Source organism: Salvia splendens, chromosome 19 (assembly GCF_004379255.2).
Source record: "Salvia splendens isolate huo1 chromosome 19, SspV2, whole genome shotgun sequence".
Lineage (NCBI taxonomy): Eukaryota > Viridiplantae > Streptophyta > Magnoliopsida > Lamiales > Lamiaceae > Salvia > Salvia splendens.
In genome coordinates, this window is record NC_056050.1 from 525,629 (window position 1) to 549,246 (window position 23,618).

At 36.3% G+C, this 23,618-nt stretch overlaps 2 protein-coding genes across 2 annotated transcripts; both read left to right on the plus strand.

Moving 5' to 3' along the window:
* Positions 1-7,233: 7,233 nt before the first annotated feature.
* LOC121780072 lies at positions 7,234-8,718 on the plus strand. The gene is made up of 2 exons (XM_042177598.1): positions 7,234-8,037; positions 8,182-8,718. Exons 1-2 carry the CDS (start codon positions 7,234-7,236, stop codon positions 8,716-8,718), a joined length of 1,341 nt encoding a protein of 446 aa, XP_042033532.1.
* Positions 8,719-14,231: 5,513 nt separating this feature from the next.
* LOC121778841 (gibberellin 20 oxidase 2-like) lies at positions 14,232-16,955 on the plus strand. The gene is made up of 3 exons (XM_042176242.1): positions 14,232-14,719; positions 14,905-15,226; positions 16,434-16,955. Exons 1-3 carry the CDS (start codon positions 14,238-14,240, stop codon positions 16,698-16,700), a joined length of 1,071 nt encoding a protein of 356 aa, XP_042032176.1. The 5' UTR covers positions 14,232-14,237; the 3' UTR covers positions 16,701-16,955.
* The last annotated feature ends 6,663 nt before the right edge of the window (positions 16,956-23,618 follow it).

Here is a 23,618-nt window from a genome sequence, read left to right on the forward strand (position 1 = left end):
TTTCTAGTGTATACGGTTCATCTAATCACATGGCCTATGTTTTAAATTGTTACAAAGTCTGTACAATTAAATTTTTATTCATGATTAATTACGACCGGCATTAATTCTTTGATGCAATTGAAATTAGTAGGAGGGGACTATAATCAACCTATTTAAATTAGCAAAAGTCAATGGAAATAATCATTCTATCAACATTAAATCGAGTTTTCAGATTCTGTGACATAATATTGCTTCGAAGCATTGAACTTCTACATTCATTTTATTGTCGAATTAAATTTTCTACTATGTTTAGGGTCTCGTTTGAGTAACTAATCCTTGAATAGTGAACGTTACCGATTGGTCTATAATCATCGTTATTTTCAAATTTGTTTAATTAAGTACTCCATAAAGTAGTAAAATGCGATTGTGATTCCAAAATGATTGATAGTAATTAAAGAATTAATCTCTTGTGGAGCATGCATGTGTTGAATGATTTGAATAATCGATTCAGTATTTTATAAAGCTACTTTAAATAACACATATTTTTAGTATAAAATTTTATGTAGTTTTATTTTATTGTTTAAATGGGGAGTGAATAAAATAAAAATAATTATGAATAGAGTGAAAATTTTCAATCAGAACGAGACAAGTACTGTTAAGATAATAATAAAATTATAAATTATTACTACTATTATTTAAATTAATTTGAATGTGATTGCGACGGATCTTTTAATATAGTGTTTTATATATCTATTAAATAAACGTTTTTTTCACAAAATTGTTTGTATATAGGGATAACTAATGTTAGGTTTCTACTCCAAAAGAATACTAATATTTCGAAAATGAAAAATAAAATCTCGAAACCTTGGTTATATAATTAAGTTGGTTATTATGATAATTGATCAGCCTTAAAAAGCGGTGAGCAACCGAAAAAATGTTTGATAAATATATTAGAATCGGAATTCGGAATACATGGCCCTTAATTATAATCAAATCTACTTTTTCAATTTGTATATAGTGACAACTTTTGACCACCAAAATCTGATCAAATGCAAAAATTACAATCTTGACTTTCAATTTGAGGGCTTCATGAATTTGACGTGGTTAGCTACAAATATTTCCCAACCAATACAAATCAAGAATATTTAAAGAATGTGACTTATGTTTAGGAACATATGTAGAATATTTTAAAGCCTAATATTCCTTTCATTAAAATAAATAAATTCAAACATCAGTTATTTGACACGATGGCTAGTTTCTTAGTCATCAGCTGAAAATATGATCAAATTAATCTACTTTTAATGTGGCATTATGTAGATTAAAATCATTAAGTGTGAACTCATAATGCTTGTAATAGACTCTACTTTTTCTCATGTATAGTTAGCAAAATTATTACACAAATATCAAATATGACACAAGCTCGATAAAGACGTTGAAAATACTATAGGGACAATTTGTTTGAAAATATTTTGATGGGACATTAAAAAAATGCACATATTATTGAATTCATAACATATACTCCTATATTAGTCTCTTTCCATTCAGCTAGTTATTAATAAAGTTATTCATGTAAGAGATCAAGAAAGTGCATGTGACACGTTTGGATGGTAGGCAAAACAATCTTTCAGAATTTAAAAAAACAGTAAAATGATAAGTGAGGAGTCTCATCAAGTCTATAGAGAAACATTTTTAAACGTTATTATTCAAATTTTCTAGTGAATATATATGGTTTGACATAATTACCTCTAAATGTAGTCTCATAATTCCAAATTCCCATGTTTTTATTGTTTTTTTTCTTGGTGATTTGTGTGTGTGTTATTTTCGAACACCATTACTTTGGTTGGTGGAGATTGGGGAATCATGTGCACCCATAACTTCAGATTTATGGAATCCTACAAAGAATTTTAGGCCAGCCAAACATTGCCTGTTTTTCAAGCACAATCCAGCCAAACATTATCCTCTTTTTACTTTTTAAAAAATACGTATTTATTTTATTTTCCATACCAGTTATTCCTTTTTTTTCTTTTTGCAAGAATAATAATATGTTTTGTTTATGAAAATTAAATAGCATGCATTTTTTTTTATTAATCAAAATGCTCGAGCCAAGAGAAGCGAGCTATGGGGCACAAACCAGAACAAAACAACACCAATCAGCAGGAAAATGAGCAACAAACTTCTCCCCAAAACAAAGCTAGAAAAGAAAACTACGACAGATAAAAGGTACCAAAAAACACTGTTAAGAAGGCCACGAAAAGCTTACCACCTAGCCTCATGTTGACAAGAACCTGCCCACTTCCTGACTTCCTCCAAATTATCAAGAATTTGTCCGGGCGAGAAGGGAAAATCGTGACACCAACCCCGAGTCCACATGCCGAGGCGCCAAAACAACATTTTTTTCTCAAGCTCCCATTTCGGGTTTAGGCCTTCGAAAACAACCTTATTCTTGATATCCCAAACTGTCCAGGTAATAATGTAGAACAGTAACAACCAACTTTCATATCAAACTTTGTGAACGGTGTACCACGCCATGAGAGAAGATTTGCCATAACATGGTTTAGGATGCAGTACGAGATACCCCATTGAGAGCAACAAAAATACCCCATTAAGATTTATTTTCATTATAATGACGATAGTATAAAGAAATACTTGTGATACAAAAATTTAGTTTTGAAAGTCTAGCTAGTGATTTAATAAATAAAAAATGTTGAAATAATTTCCTTTTATGTTTCAAAGGGATACACTTTACGCAAATCACATTTGAAATGCCACGTCATTAATTCCAGCATCCATATATATATGGGGTTTCGTTTTTTTGGTAGCTTTGCCTTTTGGCCTGCCTTTTTGTAGCTTGCCATTTTATGGCTTGAGCATTATCAAAAAAATACATATGATTAGTTGTGGCTGGAATTGTCTTGCCAATAAAATGAAAATTTATGTCCTATTTTGCCAAAAAATTTTTGTATAAAACCAAATTGATGTAAATTTTATGTTTTATAACTGTATGTAATTTACTATATTAAGTTGCTTTTTGTATTTTTTTTCTTCTCCGGGGTGTTAATAATTGAGTCGTAGGTTCATTCCTCCAACTAGGTTATCCGAATTGTAAGTCAAATACATATATCAATGTAAATTTTTTCAATCCAGATTTGTTTTAAATACCTATACTAAAAACAAATCAAAATCGATCAGGAATAATATATCAAGCATGATTAATTGGGTTGATTGTTTTTTGCTTCAATGGGATTTATATGATTTGATTTGTGGATAAGGATTTTGTTCATTTAAAAAATTGAGGATATGGAAAAAATATTAATATAAATAAATTCGGTAGTTGTAAAGAGTGAGGAATAGGAAACGTAACATATCCATAAATCAGAAAATAAAATAATAAGTAGGGTTGATATTCACATGCTCTTACCAAACCAATCTACTTTACTGCAATGTCAAGTTCACAACCATGTGCCAATTATTGCATTCTGTCAAAACCTTTTTAATTAGGTTTTTGTACATTTCATTATTCTTTGGTATAAATAATTCATTAATGCATTTTTCCTTTTTCTTCTAATAAAAATTTCCAGCATTTCGTTGGTTTACAAGTTACAACCCTTTTTTAACATTTATAATAATAATAATAATAATAATAATAATAAGATTTATGAATAAAACAAAATTAATTATTTTTAAATAACTAAAATAACATTACATAATACTGTAAATTTAAATTAAAAATATATAATTTTAAAAATGATCAACGTGTCCAAAGGTATCCTCATTTCTTCAATTATATATGGTTGAGTTGGATAATTTTTTTTATCAATTTATCCCATTACTGATAAGGATATGATTTAGTAGGTGTTGTATTGAAAGCATAAATAAGATTTACGTTTATATGACAATTTATAGTAGAAAATGAAAAGGATAAAGAGTGATAAACGTCAGTGTAATTAACAGAGAGAAAGAAATAATGTGTGCTTGTAGTGTGAATTGCATGAAAATTTAGGTCTGGAGATAGATACAATAGGTCCAAAATGAGCAATATTCACGAGATAATTAAGAACATAAGTTCACACAACTTTTCACCTAACTCAAAATTAAGTACTAACGAGCTAGCTTAAAACGCGGATTTATGTATAATAACTACCTTCTTCCAATAAACCACAAAAGAAAAATATTCCCACTAAGGCTCAATTGGTGTTTGGGTTTATATTCCAAACTATAGATAGTCATTTTTTGAATTATAAATAGTTTATACCAACCTCTAATTTATGCAATAAAGTACTACCAATTTTTGACAAAATTGTACAACACTAACATGGAACGATTTTTCTAACACTTAGAAAAAAAATATTAAGGACACTAGTAAATCAAGAGCAAAGGGATGAGATCATAAATTGTAGCATTATATGTCACCGGTCATCTATCACAAGAGGAATTTGATAAACACAAACATAAAGAAACAGAAAACCTACAAATGTAATCAACAATTCAACCAAGTGTGTTTTTTTTAATAATCGAAAAGTCTCAAACCACCAACAGCCGTAAGTGCAAGTCCATACAAAAAGGAAATGACTCACTTACCTTGGGACGTCCCAAAAAGGAACGTAAGTCGCTTATCTTGGAACAGAGGGAGTAGTATTTTATGGCCATTTATAATTTTACAGTTCTTAAATGTTTTCTTGAAAGGAATTCATATATGTCTCATTATTTAAAATCTTGTGTTCTTTCTTTATTTGAATATGTAAATATAGGACCCGAAATTGATGGGTTGGGATAGATACAATACAATATACATCTGTATCTAATGGAGTATTTAATTTTCTTCATTTATGTATGGGTCCTAGTACTTAATTATTGTACGTATATTTCTAATTTTCAATTTTTTTATATATTCAAAAAAAATTGAACAAGATCTTCAATTATCAGTTGGAACTCTATGAAACTCTAACTTTTTAATCGATAGAGTAAAGGATCAAACCACATATAAAATGGGTGAGCAAGTAAAAAAACAATCTGATCTACTATAAAAATCTAATTTTACTACGTTAATAATCAATAATCATGCTTTTCTATAGTTATGATAACTTAAATCACGATCCTAATATCAATAATGATTCTTTTCTATAATCGTAATAACTTGAACCATCGATCTACTAGTTGGATGAGAAGCATCTTTCAAATTAAAATGTGATTCACCGTTCATATAAAATAGACTACTCAATAATTTAGCCTAGATAGACTTACCAATCAATAATCAAAATTATGGTGATAAAAATAAAAAGAAGTGGATATGGACATTTCTTCTAGATAAGCCATGTAAGAAACCATGTTACTCCTACCTAATAATTTGGCATTTTCTGGCATCACATATCAAAGTGCATATTTATAATCCCACAAAAAAACTTCTACCTCTTTCTCATTTGTCTTCTCAATTTGGAGCTTTTCCAGCTTGATCAAGGCATGGGATCGTGGTCATACTTTTAATAAATTGGAATATGACATTTATAAATATTATATTTGTGATTTTTTAATGTTTACACTCACAGACTCACACACGAAGACAAATGTACATGATTCAAAATTTTGGTTTTACTAGTAAGTAATTTAGTAAATAATTACATTGTTTATGCTTAGGTGGAAATACTTAGGAGGACGTCTTTGTCTATCATTTGAATATACGTATGATTAGTTAATATAATCCGAATCAATTTGATGCATTGCAGAAAATTTATAGTTTTCCTATGGTGTTTTTCATTTAATGTTAAATATTCAGAAATAATACTAACTTCACGCAAATATGTAATACTACTAATATTCATGTAACTTTTAAAAATTTCACAAAATCACATTCCTTTATATGCATATATGGTCGTAACTCGTAATAATCGTATCTCAAATTATAACTAAGAACCTATTAATATTTAATGAATTTATTTTTCTAATGGTATCAAAGTATTACATGTGATAATGTTCTTATGGTATCAATATTGTGTATATCTCTTGTGTTGACATGCACATATTCATAATAGTAGTAACAAAATTTATGAAATTGGTAACTAATAAAAGTATAAAACGAAATAATTTTAGCCATCGAACACAATTTGCTTGGCCCAATCTATTCTGAGTAAAAAGCCTATAAAGTCGAACAAAAAGTGTAATAAAAATTAGACTGGGCTCAGCCTCTCATAAGCCCAAATTCAAACAAAATCGAGCCCAATGCTCAGCCTTTTTTTTTTCTTTTTTATGCTTCTGGGTTACAATTAACACACAGCCTCGTATACGTACAAGGTGACTCGGACATTCGATTTATTAGTTGGTGATAAAATGCAATTAATGAGTTTGAATCAAATATCTGCATTCATTTTATCAAAGGAGATGTATCTACATTCTACAACATATCTTAATAATCTAAGGATCGAAAATGATTCAATATTCTAATTTATGAATAAATCAAATAGAATAGGCTACTTCAAATGTTGCATCAATTGAGAACAAAGTCGTGTCTAACTTTATTTGATCATATACACTTATTTGCTCATACACTTTATAACTAATTTTGTTTTGTTTAAAATAGGTAGGTGGATTTCACTATCGTAGTACGAACGGACCACAACAACTTCAAGAAGTTTCTACAGTGAAAAATACTCCCTCCGTTCCACGTTAATAGAGGCGGAACTTTTGGGCACGGAGTCTAAGAAATTGATGTTTAGTGAGTTAAGTGGGTGTGTAATAAAGTAGATAAAGTGATGTGATGAGTGTCTTTTACTTTTTAAATTATTATTAATACTATTGGTGTAATGCTTTTTTTTTCTTCTCTAACTCATAAACTGAAGATAAATTCGATAATTTAAATGTTGATGTTGAGAATTAAATATTGCATTTTGGAATTAAATGCAACTTTACGCATAAAATTAATCTGAAGGCAACGTTTGACAAATTAAATGTTGGATCTTTTCATTTCTCCATAAAACAAACAATAAATATTTTTGTCTTTACAATTTGGAATTCCAAAAAAGTGGCGCCAACATTGAAATTGAAAACAATGAATGAACCACATCAATTTTAGCCTAAAAATGTGGCGCCAACATTGAAATTTCAACTCTGGCGCCACTTAATGCTATAAATACTCCCAAAGCGCTTCATTGAATGCAAGTACTCCATCTCTACACCAGCCACTTACATTTCCAAGTCCATGCTGCAATAAATCCACATTGTAGGCAGCAATAAATCCATCTCTACCTCTGTTGTGCTGCTGCAATGGCAAGAACTGAGTATTCCTCAGAATTTAAGAACCAAGTGGTTCAATTCATCATTGGTAAGTGCGTCAACGGAGTACCACCCCGTGGCACATTGAAGGAAGCTCAGTTGAAGTTCAAAATTTGTCGTCAAACCACAACGAGGTACTGGAACGCTGCGAAGAAACAACAAGCAAATGGAGAAGTTATTCAGTTGGTGAGTCAAAGAAAAATGAGAAAATATCCTAAGAAAATTGTTTTAGATATTGAATTACTCAAAACCATTCACTTTACCAAGAGGAGCAATTTACTTAGCCTGTCAAATGCTCTTAAATGCTCCAAAACAACTGTTTGGAGATGGGTACAAGCAGGCCTCATTAGGCCTCATACTTCGGCCATTAAGCCCAACTTAACAGCTGATCATATGCTACTGAGATTGAGATTCACATTGCAATCATTAGAACTGGATAGAATTTTGAACAGAATCATGTTCAGGAACATGGATAACACCATCCATATTGATGAAAAATGGTTTTACATCACTCAAGGTAGCCAAAGGTTCTACCTTGCACCTGGTGAGGCAGAGCCCCACAGAACATGTAAGAACAAGAAGTTCATATCGAAGATTATGTTCATGTGTGCAGTGAGCAGACCATTGTTTGGTCAAAATGGAGAAGTATTGTTCGATGGAAAAATTGGCATTTTTCCATTCACTAAACAGGTTGCAGCACAAAGAACAAGTAAGAACAGGGTTGCTGGAACAATGGAGACTAAACCAATTGAAAGCATAACAAAGGAGGTCACCAAACAATGCTTGATCAACAAGGTAATGTATGCACTTTATAAATGCAGTTAATATATGCACATATAATTTGCATTCAAGCTTGCCTATATCTTGAACACACCAGATAATGTATTGCAAATATGTGCACTTATGTCTTAAATGCATGCATTTCATGTCCACCCACAGATCATACCTACTATCTTTGAGAAATGGCCAGAGGGGGCAAGTAAAAGAATAAGGATACAACAAGACAATGCAAAGCCACACATCAAAGACACTGACCCAGACTTTAAGGTTGCTGCACAGCAACATGGATTTTCCTTGTCACTTGTGCAGCAGCCACCATGCTCTCCAGACACCAATGTTAACGATTTGGGATGGTTCAGAGCGATACAGTCACTACAAGTGCAGACTGCATGCAAGACTATTGATGACTTGATTAAAGCTGTGGAGAAATCATTTCATGATTTATCTCCACAGACTTTAGACAATGTTTTTCTGTCTTTGCAAAGTTGCATGGTAGAAATTCTCAAGGTTAAGGGCCAGAATAGTTACAAGGTCCCTCATCTAGGGAAGAATAACCTAAGGAGGAACGCACAACTGCCCAAGAATCTAGAAGTGTCATTGGAGTTGGTCATGGAAACCATTGCATATTTAAAGCAAAAGGGTTGTTTTGAAGGACTTGAGATAATTACTCAAGCATTAGGTGTGGCTTTCCTATAGTAGATGGAAAAAGGTAGAAGAAGATATGGTGGATTTTGGTTTTTGACAAAGATGAAGGAAGGGCTATCTATATTTTGTAAAAGATGTCTGCTGGTTTTTGTACAAGTTGGCTGTAGTTTTTTTGTAAAAGCTAGTTATAGTTTGTTGTAAAACCTGGCTGTAGTTGTGCATGGATGATGCATTTGCTATATGTACCGAATGCACATGTCATGCATATTTTAAATGCAACATATAATGAATGATATCAATCCAACTCACTAACAAGAGGCACATCCACTCAACAACGACACAATTAATTCATGAATAGGTCTGGGATATAAGGGGATTTCTCAAACGCTTTGTATTCTGAAATTGGTCTTCTAATTTCGAATTGACAGTACATTCTGCTCCAATAAACCAAATCTGTCTCATAAACAACCACAAAATGCACACACAATCCAACAATGCAACAATCAGAGATAAATTACTCCAATAATGCAACAAACTGAGATTACTCCAACAATGCAACAATCAGAGATTATATTACTCCAACAATAACAGTACAGACACTTCACCATATCCAACAACTAAACAAAAGCCAAAATAGAAAAATCTCACCAATAGAACGAGTAGATCTCATCTGACTATGGATCCAAGCAATTCTTCTCGATGAGTTCGTTCACCTCACGGTTTGCCTCAGCAACACATCTCTCCTAAAGGGCTTTGTCAGCATCAGAGATGAAAAATCATCTCTTAAACTTTTCTTCAGACCCTATACAGTCAGAGTCAGAGCTTGTGTCACCTTCGCTACCTCTAGCCTCAGTGTCATCGCCGCCTCTGACTCACCTCCGGCCTCAGTGGAGTCGCCTTCGCTGATAGCTACTCCTTCTGTGTCAGGAGCACCGCCTTCACCGCCACCTACAGAAGAAAGGCAACGAATTGAGAGAGAGAAGGGTGGCGAATAAGGAGGGGCGGCGCCGGATTACTCACCTACGGTTGGAGATGTTCAAAAAGAGGGAGTGGAGGAGGCGGGTTTCACATCTAGGGTTAGAGATGAAGAGAGGGATAATGAGAGAAAAGGGAGGCGGCGAAATGAGCTGAAAGTTAGGGTTGGAGGATTTTTTATTTTTAAATTGTATAATTAGGGTAGTTAATTGTAATAAGGGATGCTAATTAATTTTGACTAAAAACTCATTAAAATGCCTAATTCTTTCCTTATATGGAAACGACTCTATTATCTTGGAATTTTCCGAAATGGAAAAATGACTCTATTAACGTGGAACGGAGGGAGTATTACACAGAATTCAAAATTTTAAATAACTAGTAAATGCCATTGGAATTCCAAAACGTTGAGCTTGCAGGCAAATTCAATTCAATTCAATTCAATTTTTGACCTTTAGGGCATCCACTATGGGGCGCCCGATGGCGCACCACGTCATCAGTTTTATCCTTCTACCCTCCCACCTGCAATAGGGCGCCCTAAGGCGCACCCTATGACGCGTCCTATGCATCTTATTTTATTTAAATATTTAAATAACACAAAATTGGGAAAAAACTTCATTTCATATATAAAAATCAATACATTACAATACGAATTTTTAAAAAACGCAAACTCAACGACGGCGGTTACGGGCCCACACTTCTTCAACCGTGTCGTTCATGAGTTCTGCATGGTCCTGTTGGTTGCGCATTGAGGCCTGTCTGGCTAGAACCTCGTCGAAACCCGACGGCAATCCTCTAGCGGGGGGCTCGGCCGCTGTGCTGGACGAGCTAGATGCACCTTCATCATCGTTCCACTCGGTTATGGTCCCACCTTCATGCTCGACTATCATGTTGTGCATGATGATGCACGCATACATGACGTCGGCGATGACTTCCTTAAACCAAAGACGAGCCGGTCCTTTCACAATGGCCCACCGTGATTGGAGCACACCAAATGCCCGCTCGACATCCTTCCGCGCCGACTCTTGCCTTTGAGCAAATAAAACCCTCTTCTCACCCATTGGGCAGCTGATCGTCTTCAGAAAAACAGGCCACCGTGGGTATATGCCATCGGCCAAGTAGTACCCCATGTGGTATCGGCGCCTGTTGGCAGTGAACTCGATCGCCGGCCCGTTGTCGTTGCATTGCTCGGCGAAGAGGGTAGAGGAGTTGAAGACGTTGATGTCGTTGTTCGACCCGGCTACGCCGAAGTACACATGCCAGATCCAGATCCGATGGTCAGCGACGGCTTCGAGGATCAAAGTCGGGTGGCTACCCTTGTATCCACTAGTGAATTGACCTCTCCACGCCGCCGGACAATTCTTCCACTCCCAGTGCATACAGTCGATGCTCCCTAGCATCCCAGGAAAGTCGTGCGTTGTCTCGTGCATCTTCATCAGGCCCACGCAATCAGCGGCAGTCGGCTTGCGCAAGTATGTGTCGTCGTAGGCCTCCACAACTCCCCGACAAAATTTCTTCAAGCAAGCCCGGCCTGTTGTCTCCCCTACGTGGAGGTACTCGTCGAAAAGGTCCGCCGTGGTGCCGTAGGCCAACTGACGGAGTGCAACCGTGCACTTTTGCAGCGGTGTAAGGCCGGGTCTGCCGACGCCGTCTTCCCGATACGTGAAGAATTCATCACGTGACGACAACGTCCGGACAATGCTGAGAAATAGGTAACGCGGCATTCTAAACCGCCGGCGGAAAACAGTTGGTCCCCACCGTGGTTGATCGGCAAAATAGTCTTCAACTAGACGTTGGTGTGCTGCCGCGTGGTCCCGTGGGACAGACTTCCGACGTCGAATAGGCATGCGGATCTGCTCCGCCGCCTGCTCGCACTGTAGTTCGACCAAGCATGCCGCCATGGCCTCTTCAACGGCTGCATCTAAGGCTGCCGAGGTCTCTGATTGCGAACTCCCCGACTCCGAGGAGCTAGAACTAGTGGTGTCATCGGAGTGGTTCATTTTGGTATGTGAGATAGGTAGAAATGTGAGAGATGATTGCGAAACGAAATGTTCGTGTTAACAAATGAATGAGAAACTAGCTTATATAGGAAAAAAAACTCAAAAACGCGTGGCATCGTCCGCGACCATCGTCCGCCGATCCCGCAATGGGGCGCCCGATGGTGCGGACGATGGTATATCGTCCGCGACCATCGTCCGCCGAGCCCACAATGGGGCGGACGATGGCGCGGACGATACGCCATCGTCCGCGCTTCAACCACGGACGATGCATCGGCCGTGGTCTTAGGGCGCGGAGGATAAATGGCACCCACTATGGGGCGGACGATCGATGCCGCGGACGATGGCACGCATCGGGCGTGCCATCGAGCGCCCCATAGTGGATGCTCTTATGGTCTGAATTTTCAAATATGGGTGTGTACTGTAGCTACTGCAAAAAAATGATGTATAATTTGAGTTTGATGTTAAATTATTTTTGATGTGACATAAACTCAAAAATTGGTTAGAGTTGTGTACAAATTGTACCATATGACCTTAAGTGAGACAGAGAACATGAAGATAATGTAGAAGAGAAAAAGATAATAAAAAAATTTAATAAATTGGAGTAACATTCCATTTTAAAATTGACTAATTTTTGTGTACGGATAGGATTGGAAAGATAAAATTATTTTTTGTGGACGAGATGGAGTATTAATTATTATGATTATTATGAATTAATGATTAATCAACATAGTCATAATAATATTTTAATTATTCTACAAATAAATAACTATAATTATAATAATAATTATGTTAATTGTTATACTTATTTGTCATTATTATTATGTTATAAATTAGTAATAACTTATTAAAAAATAATAATATAATATTAAATTATGCATTATAATACAAAATATAATAATATAATTATTATTTTGTTTTTAATAAATAATTTATTAAGAAAATTTTAATAATATTTCTAAACTATCCGAGAAATCATAATCCTCAACCGCACTAGTTTCCTGATAAATAAACATGATATTTTCATTAAATATCATCATTCTCAAGTATATAGGTAAATGATAGCGGATTCTCGTCATAATAGTAATTAGAAATCTAGTAGTTAAATAAAACACCCTTTTATCTTAAAAAGTCCCTCGTTTTGAAATAGGCATTATATATTAAAGTCAAATCGTATGCAAATTAGGTATGCTTATAATTTTGATTTCTAATATTTTGAATTTTGCTTGTTTAATCTAACATTTTAACATATATTGTAACCCCATGTGCGTGATCCTCCTTATTTAGTTATTTACAAATAATCAATAGCATTTCTTGTAGAACTAAATCTACCTAATTTTGACAAGAGAAAATCTGTATATATATACGCAGACAAAATATAGTTGGCAATCGAATTTGATTTGAAATCATGATATACCATACTATTCTTTTTCTTTCCACTGATTTCAAGATTGAAACATGAATTCACGGTAACTAGTCCTTAAATTAAAGGGTAAATTGTGTGTAAACTCATGAACTTTAAAATAGATTAGTTTTTCCCGTGAACTTTAAATATTGTATGAAAAATCATGAATTTTACTAGATTGTGTAAATTCCCATCGAAACCGACCTGATAGATTTCGACACAAACTTATTCTACGTGGGGAGCCGGAGGCGTGGCTTGGCAACTCCACTAATTCTGATTGTTACAATCATATAAGTAGCACAAATGAAAAGATACAAATCGAATTCAACATACAAATCGTATTCCACAAATCAAATTCAGCATAAAAGTAGCATTAATTCCACAATTCGAATTGAGCCCTAAATTTGTCATTTGCCAAGTTACGTCTCCGACGCGCCAAGTAGGATATATTAGTGGCAAAACTCTATCGGGTCGGATCGGGTCATATGGAAAATTTACACAGTCCAGTAGAGTTCATGACTTTTTGTGCAACATTTAAAGTTTATAGGAAAAAATCAATTTTGAAAGTTTATGTCCTTACAAACAATTTACCCTTAAATTAACCAAATTGGTCAAATTCCGACAAGTCCATAAAATTGAAAACAAAATATTAAATCATAAAATTAAACTTTTCATCCCATTGGTACTCCAACTACGTCGTTTCAGTAATATAAACTTCTTTTTTTTTATTTTCCTCTCTTTTCTTATTTTAATCAAACAACATTTTTAAACAAGAAATCATTTTATACGAATGAGACAGTTAAGAAAAAATTAATCTTCGTTATTTAATATTTCCTCAAAATTTGGGGAAAATGACCATAACTTTTATTGTCCGATAAAAACCTTACCCTTCATGATTTAATGTTTCCTTTTCAAATTTTGGGAAAATGACCATGACTTTTATAGTCCCATAAAAACCTTAACCTTCATGATTTCATATTTCCTTTTCAAAATTTGGGAAAATGACCAACACTTTTATTGTCCCAAAAAACCTTAACCTTCATGATTTAATATTTCCTTTTCAAATTTTGGGGAAATGACCATCGATTTTATTGTCCTATAAAAACCTACATAACCCTTGCTCACCCTATTCCTATAAATACATGCAATTCCAACAAGCAATATATCTCAAATCTCAACTTTTGTTCTCATCTCAAATGGATTCCAACGATGCATTCAACATCCTTCTCAATCCAAATTTGTCCCAAAATCTACAAAAATTCACTTGGCCAAAAGAGGAAAACACCTCCTCAAATCAAGAACTCAACGAGCCAATCATCGACCTCGAGGGCTTCCACGGGGGCAGCGCGGCCGAGACAGCCGGAACCACTGACCTCATTCGAGCCGCTTGCCTCGGCCACGGCTTGTTCCAAGTGATCAACCATGGCGTCGATTTGGACCTCATAAAATCCGTAAATGATCACGTAAATTTATTCTTTAATCTCCCAAAAGAGACACAAATGAGGGTTCATAGGCTTCCCGGCAAAATTTGGGGCTATTCTTTTGCACATGCAGATCGTTTCTCTTTGAAGCTTCCATGGAAAGAAATATTTTCTTGCATTTTTCGTGAAGATGGCCATGATTCGGAGGAAACCCTTTTTTTCGAAACGGCGTTTGGTCAAGAATTTGAGAAGATAAGGTGAGTTTATCGATCGATGTTCTTGATTTCTTTGAGTTAAATGTGCATGCCTCTATTACTATTATTCTACTTTTGTAATTTATCAATAGTTTAAAATCTATTTTTTCAATTTTATTTTACAAAATAGAAATCTAGAAAATGATCAAAATAGAAATTTAACAAAAAATGTTTTATTTTATTTGCAGATTGGATTTCCAAAATTATGGTCATGCCATGAAAAAATTGTCTCTAACCATAATGGAGATATTAGGGATGAGTTTGGGGGTTGATAAACAACACTATAAAGATTTTTTTGAAGATGGTAGCTCTATATTGAGATTCAACTTCTACCCTCCATGCCAAGAGCCAGACCAAACCCTTGGCACTGGACCTCACTGTGATCCCACTGCTCTCACCATTCTTTACCAAGATCAAGTTAGAGGTCTCGAGGTCTTAGACGACGGCCTATGGAAGTCAGTGAGGCCAAGACCCGATGCCCTAGTCGTCAGTCTTGGCGACACTTTCTCTGTAAGTTAGTACCACGTACCATTAAAAAGTTTTTTCTATTTCTTATACTCCCTCCGTTCTATAGCAGTGGATGTATTTCTTTCTGATACAGAGATTAAGAAAAAAAATGTGTAATGTATTATATAAAAAGAGAATATAGTATGAGAGAGGAAAAAGTAGAGATAATAAAGTAAGAGGGGGAAAATGTTACATTTTACTAAAAAAATAAAATGATTCTATTACTATAGAATGCCCAAAATAAAAAAAAATGACTATTACTGTGAAACGGAGGAAGTATATAATAGTAACATGTACTATGAATCAGAAAAAAATTAGAAAAAATGACAATGCTCAAAATATCATGCCAATTATTAGTACTAATGTTTGGAAAAGAAGAATAAGAGATACTACATGATACATTATAATGTTGATATTAGGTCATGATTTTCTTGCTAAAGTTTGTAATTATGAGCGAATTGAGAAAAACCTTAGGGTATGTTTGATAAGTTAGTAATACCAAGATAAAGAATTATATATAGACATTTCTAATTATTTGATATCATAGTTAAGCTTAACTCAAAGCCCAATATAAGACAAGGGCCCTTCCCAATCTTACTAAAATTATAACTTTAACCATGTTTATGTAACCTATCAATTTGTCAAGTTAAGCCATGTTATTTAATATACTATATAAATTTAGATAATTTCTTTTCTATCAAACAACAAAAAAAATCATATCTTTGCATATCTTGACATGAAACCCGCATTTCTTATCTTGTTTTACGTATCTTCCCATATCTAAATAATTAGAATGAATGTATAACACTGATTAACACATCTGGTCAAAGAGACTAATAAATACCATATCAGTATGCGTATTTAATCATAATATCGTACTAATAAGAAAGCGATATATTACAACACCTAACTGTTCTTTCATGGAAAAATAGAAATATCCACTTATAGTCATGACCCCACTCCAATTTAAGCCCTACCCCACACACATGAATACAATTATATACTTGTATAAGGCACATTTAACATAAAAATTACTGCTATTTGTTATAAAAAAAAAATTAAAAGTACTACATTGTACGTATAAAGTAACTGTATTATCACATCTAGAAAGAATGATATCAACTGTACATACATAGTTCTACAGTCGATATCATTTTTTCACAATTGACACAAGTTTTTTACTTGAACATCTCCTTGTTTATGTTTCTAGGCCTTAGCAAATGGAGTATACAAGAGCTGCCCACATAGAGCTGTTGTGAACAAATCAATGGGGAGAATTTCAATGGTGTATTTCTTGCTCCCTGCAGAAGAGAAAGTGATTAAGCCTCCCAAAAATCTAGTGAGCTCAGAGAGGCTGAGACAATATCCAGATTTCAAGTGGTCTGATTTCCACAATTTCACACAAAACCATTATAGGGTTGATCTTGCAACACTCCAAAATTTTAGTAAATGGTTCATTTCCCACCAACCAACCTAAACCCTAGCTACCTACCTAGGGATTTTAGGGTTTCTAGACTCTTGTCACCCCACCACCTTATTCATGCAATTATTAAACATTGTATTTGGTGTGTGTCTAGCTACCTAGCTAGCTCCATTGTTTGTTCTATGATATGATTCATCGTGTTTTTATCTGCAAATACAGTGTTCCTTAGGAGATGCTAATCTTTTGTTTAGATTCTGGAATAGTCTTATGTTATGTTGCAAGTTGTTTGAGCTTTTCTCATGTTTTGGACTCCTAGTGGCCTTTTGTGGGTTTGAGCTTTCATTTTATCAAAAAAGTTTGTATTTGATGTACGCACATATTTTTGGTTTATTTCTCTCTGTGTTAACTATAACAAGACATGGATAATTAAGTAAGTTGCAAGGAATATAAGTGCTACCCCAACTCTATTAGTATGTGGCCTTTTGGAGAATGGCCTAGAAACAATTGCGAGAGTTTTTCAAAAGCGGACAATATCATACTAATGTGAAGATCGGAGTGTGCATTCACAGACACTCACAACATCAAATGATTAATTCCTCACACATGGTCAAGATTCAGATCCTAACACTAGTGAACAATGCAGATCAAGAATTATACCCCATCTGTCCGCGATTACACGTATTATTTATGAATTAATGTGAGTGGAAAAAATTAATGGAATGTGAGTCTTACTTTTATATTTTTAGTTTTATAAGGAGGCCAGTGGTAGCGGAAATATCAAAATGACAAAAATGAAATGTGTAATCATGAATATATGGACTATGGAGTAAAATGTACAAGAGATGTGGACTTCAATCCAAATAGAATAGACAAGTAACAGTGGACAGAAAAAAAATGAGACGTGTAATCACGAACATAGGGAATAATAATTCCAAGAGATATGGACTTCAATTGAAATAGATAGGAAAAATAAAACGTGTAATCGCATGCGGTTGCTAAATTTGCAAGAGACGAGTTCAATTAAAATCTAAAAAAACTTAAAAATAATTATATACTCTAATTGAAAATAAGCATTCATAGTTAATAATAACATATTTAAATTGAAATAATAGACTAAAATTGAAGAACTATGAAAGAAAAATAAAAGCGGTACACAACTAAGACAACACAAGTCATAGAGATTTTAGTTTCTATAATCCATGCACATGTAAGTTAATTGGTGGAATTTTTCAGGAATCATTGCGTATATTTTGTCTCAGAAAAAGTATATATTCCCCAACATATATATACTATCTACTTTAACCAAATCCAGAAAATGAAAATCTTGGACTATTCAGGCCAATAATTTGAACAAGAAAATCGAAAAATGGACTGTCAAAATTATATTCACTCGTCGTTCATGTGATTGATCATGGAAAAATTGAAATTTGTAATAGTGGAATATATATACAATATATGCTGTGGGACATGACTGTGGCTAAATCCAAAATGTTTCCACGAGGGGTGTCTTTTAATGATTAATTATAGAAGACAAAAAACCTGGATATAGTAGTTATTGGGTCGTGTTAAATAACTTTCAATTTTGTATGTTAAAATTATCAATACAAAATTATAGTTTTATCAATCAACATATAAATTTAAATATCAACAGAGATATAAGTTTTTATCAAGAAGGTTGATAAAATTATGTCTTTGGATCTTATTAACCAAATTGTTGCATTTTGTGATGTTATATTTTGTCCTCGAAAAATACTTTTTAAATTTCTAAAGTCTGAAAATATTAACATGACTTTCATAAAAAGCCTCTCACATTTCAGGTCATTTTTCTTATTGAATAATTTTTCTTTTGATTTTACCTCTGAATCCTTTATGGCATAATGTTTTTTTACACTAATTTTCCTAATTTTTGTATAATAATGATTAAAGTTTATTTTATGTTTGCATCTCACACTTTTTACCTGAATATATTATTTTCTATTCACACTCTTGCATTTAAATTCTCTAACATGAGACTTTCCAAATTTCATGCCATTTTCACAAACAAACTTCATCAATCTTTCGAAATGAGTATGAATTATGGAGTAGTAGTAACTTTCTGCATATTAGGGGTTGGCGCCCGAGGGGCAAAAATAACAAGAAAGATCAAATTAGTGAAAATGACTTAAAATGAGATTATTACTTTTTTCCGAAGATCTGTGATAGTAATATTTATCAATTGCAGAGATCTAGGAAGTGCAAAATGCATTTTTTAAATACGAAATTTGAAGTTCATTTTTTCTATTTTACGGTCATTATACAAATCTATGTTACAAACTAGAATATGTCAAAAGTAACAAATCAAGCGTACCAAATCAAGCATGATTAGAGGAGAATATATTTGATTGATATGAAATAAATGTGTAATACATAGTCTAGAATTAGATTGATCTATTACCTTATTTACATTGTACAATCTCCCTATAAATTGGGGAGAGAACCGAGAGCTAATCAATGAAGATATACAATTCTCTTCTCTCAAAAGCTTCTAATATGCATCGCCTTTTCAAGTCTCTCGATTACCATCGTTAAGATGGTATCAGAGCGGGGCCAAGTCGATGATGGATTATATCTCTTTATCTCTTCTCTTGCCTACCCACGTGATGGAAGTCCGATGTGTCATTCCGGCCCACACGTGAGGGGGCGTGTTAAAATCCATAATTCTTATCCCACATCGACTTAGTAACGATCCTAGCTCACCTATATAAGTGTGGATAACCCTCCCCCTTATGAGGCCTTTTAAGGGGTGAGTGGCCCATTTCTAATATGTTCGGGACTCATAACAGATTCATCATTGTCCCAGGCATACCTTTCCCGATCCTTCCCAAAACCACCAAGATGTCAAAATTTGACAAAACCATAACCAAACCCATAAAAAACATCCAACTATCCAATATGACTTCAAACACATATCTTGCTGCACAATTTGCAGAATTTGTGAAATGGCAGAGGGCAAGGCAAACCCGGAGTGGAGGCCGAAACGACGGAGGCCGAGGAGGCGGGAGAGCCACAGCGGCCGCCGCACATCACCACTCCACCAACACCGATCCTCCGGCGGGCGGCAGCAGTGGCGGCGCTAACGAAAATGGCAGCCATGGATCCTTGTTAATCCAGCCATGGCAGCAACGTGAAGCTCGTCGGAGGCGGCGCTGCAGTGGGAGCAGCGTCTGCAATGCCGGAGGTCTTCGTTGCTGGACAGCAGTTGCTGCTGACGGAGACAGCAGCCGTGGATCCATGTCGATCCAGCAACGGCAGCGATATCTTCAGGAAGTCAGCGTTAGAGACCACTCCGATCCAGTGGGAGCGACTGCCGGAGGGCGCGCGATTGAGGGCAGTAGCGACGGCGCTGGTAGCGGCGGCGAAGGGGCACACAGCGAAGGGGCAGCTCCGATCGAGGGCACCATGGCAGAATTGAGGGAGGCGGCTAAGGAAAATCCCAAATTGACTAAATCCCAGATACTCCAAATTAAACCCCACCCAAAAGTTATCTATCCAATTACACCCCTAAAGTCCCGAAAATCTCAGTTTCACCCCCACCGAAAGAAAAACACAAAAAACACCCCCCAAACTTCCGAAAAAATCCAAACTGACCCCCCACTTGCAAAAACTTTGCAAATTGCACCCCAACTTTCCGAACAAGTCAACTATCAGCCAACCATATCCTGCCGGAACTCCTTTGACGCCTTAGCCTGTTCTTCTACATCTGTTTTCGGCCCAAAAGACCCTCAATGGATTTTCGACTGTGGGGCAACAGACACGATATCATTTGAAGCCTCAGATTTTGTGTCCATATCCAAATCAAAAAAATCCTATGTCCAAACTGCTAGTGGGGACCTAGCACAAGTTATGGGGGCAGGCACAATCAATATCTCGCCGAACTCTATGCCTCTCTAATTGTCTTTTTGTTCCGTCTTTATCACACAAACTGTTATCAATAAGTCACGTGACTAGAGAACTGAACTGCAAATTACTGATGCAACCCCGCTTCTGCATGCTACAGGATATCAAGACGGGGACGATAGTTGGGCGTGGCACTGAGCGAGACGGACTGTACTATGTGGACGAGATAGCCCAACAGAGTGCTGCAATGATGCTGACTCCCGGACCGACAGATAGACAGGCTTGGCTTTGGCACCGTCGGTTAGGTCACCCATCTTTGGGATACTTTCGTCTTCTTTTTCCTGAATTAGCTAAATCCTTGAAGTCCTTTCATTGTGATACTTGTGTGTTGGCTAAGAACCATAGACATTCCTTCAAATTGAACAATACGAGAGTAAAATCTCCTTTTGCTTTAATACATTCGGATGTTTGGGGTCCCGCTCCTATCCCGGGGGGACAAGGTTTTCGGTATTTTGTGCTCTTTGTTGATGACTACTCCCGCATGACCTGGATTTATTTCTTAAAAAATAAACATGACGTGTTTGATAAGTTTGTAGACTTCTGTAACCTTATTCAAACCCAATATAAACACACCATCCAGATCCTTAGATCCGATAATGGGGGGGAATTTGTCAATCATAAAATGCAAGAATTTTTTAGGAATACAGGGCTAGTCCACCAAACCTCATGCGCTTACACTCCAGAACAAAATGGGGTTGCGGAACGGAAAAACCGTTACATCTTAGAAATCACACGAGCTCTTTTAATTGAGTCCAAAATACCAAAATCCTTCTGGCCCGAAGCTGTCGCCACTGCCGTATACCTCATAAACCGTCTTCCAACCGGAATACTCAACTTTAAAACGCCCCTCGATACCCTTTCCCAACATTTTGAAATCCCATCATCCCTATCTCTTGAACCTAGAGTGTTCGGGTGCTCGGTCTTTGTTCATATTCCCAAGCAAGACCGTTCCAAATTCGACCCTTGTGCCCTTAAATGTGTATTCCTTGGCTACGGTAAAAATCAAAAAGGCTATAGATGCTATGACCCAAAAACCCGTAGGATACACACCACCATGAATTGCGATTTTGTGGAAGGGGAATATTTCTACACCCAATCTAGCAGTCAGGGGGAGACACAACATTCAGACCATAGTCCTCACAACGACCTCCTAGATTGGCTGCCAAGTATCCAAAATAACCAGTTAGGGGGAGAGCCTCAGACAAAGGAACCACAGATAGGGGGAGAACCTCAGACGAGGGAACCACAGATAGGGGGAGAACCACAGCCAAGTCCTGTCTCAAACGTTGGTCCAACTGAGGAAGCTAGCAACACCGCCGGGCCGTCAAGTCCTGTAATACAAAATGAGGAACAAAGTGACACTACCCGACCATCAACCCCGCCTTCGATTCCCGAGGTAATCAGTTCAGATGTTGATACTAATCTTGACAGGAACAGTGACGACCGTGAAACTAGTGGAGACATACATGATCCATACGAACTGCCCCCACGGAGAACAAGAGGGGTACCTCCTAGACGATACTCACCAGATTGGAAAGGGAGAAAGGCAAAATACGCAGTTTCCAATATTGCGCAGGGTCACTTATCAGAAATGGCCCGGGCCTTCGAGATGGCTTTATATGAGGAATAAGACATCCCACAATCATTTGAGGAGGCAAGCAAACACAAACACTGGAGAGAAGCTATGAAGAAAGAAATAGACGCTCTAGTCAAGAATGGCACATGGGAGAAATGTACGCTGCCCAAAGGAAAAAAACCAGTTGGATGCCGGTGGATATTCACCATAAAAAGAAGAGCAGATGGTTCAATCGAGAGATACAAGGCGAGACTCGTGGCAAAAGGATACACCCAAGTATATGGGGTAGATTATGAAGAGACATTCTCTCCTGTGGCTAAAATGGAGACTGTGCGAACACTGCTATCGGTTGCGGCATGCAAAGACTGGAATCTACACCAGTTTGATGTGACTAACGCCTTCCTCCATGGAGAACTGGAAGAGAACAAGGAAGTATACATGGAGGTTCCACCAGGTTTTTCTGGAGAATTTGGAGATGGAGAGATATGTCGGCTGCGGAAGACCTTGTATGGGTTGAAACAGTCCCCACGGGTCTGGTTCGGCAGGTTCTGCCAAGCCATGCTCAAGCATGGATTTCAACAAAGTCAGTCTGATCACACACTCTTCACAAAAAGAAGAGACAACAAGGTAACTTGTCTGCTTATCTACGTTGATGATATGATTATCACAGGAGATGACATAGAAGAGATCCAGAGGTTGAAGGAGAATTTGTTCAAAGAATTCGCGATGAAAGATTTAGGAGCACTAAAATACTTCTTGGGGATAGAAGTGTTGCGATCTAAACACGGAATATTCCTAAGGCAGAAAAAATATGTTCTAGATCTATTGGCGGAAATAGGTCTCCTTGAATGTAAGCCCGCAGACACTCCAATGGTCCCTAACCATGGTCTGAAGATAGAGGAAGGAGCAGAGCTCGCTGACAGAGAGAGATATCAACGGCTTGTCGGAAAACTTATCTATCTCTCACACACCAGACCCGACATTGCATACGCCGTGGGTATTGTAAGTCAGTTCATGCACCTACCTCAAGCGAGTCACATGGAAGCTGCATTGAGGATCGTGCGGTATTTAAAAGGAACTGTAGGATATGGGGTGTTCCTAGCAAAGAGAGAAGACTTGGAGATTGATGGATACACCGATGCTGACTGGGCAAGCAACCCGGTGGATAGAAAATCTACTGGAGGCTACTTTACTTTCATAGGGGGAAACTTGGTTACTTGGAGGAGTAAGAAACAGAAGGTTGTAGCTCTATCTAGTGCCGAGGCAGAGTTCCGAGGAATGAAGAGTGGATTCATGGAAATCCTGTGGCTCAGGAGACTGCTCACAGAAATTGGCTTCCCACCTACTCGGAAGAGTCAGTTGTTCTGTGACAACAAAGCTGCCATTAGCATCTCAGAAAATCCAGTCCAACACGATAGAACAAAACATGTGGAAGTTGATCGACATTTCATCAAAGAGAA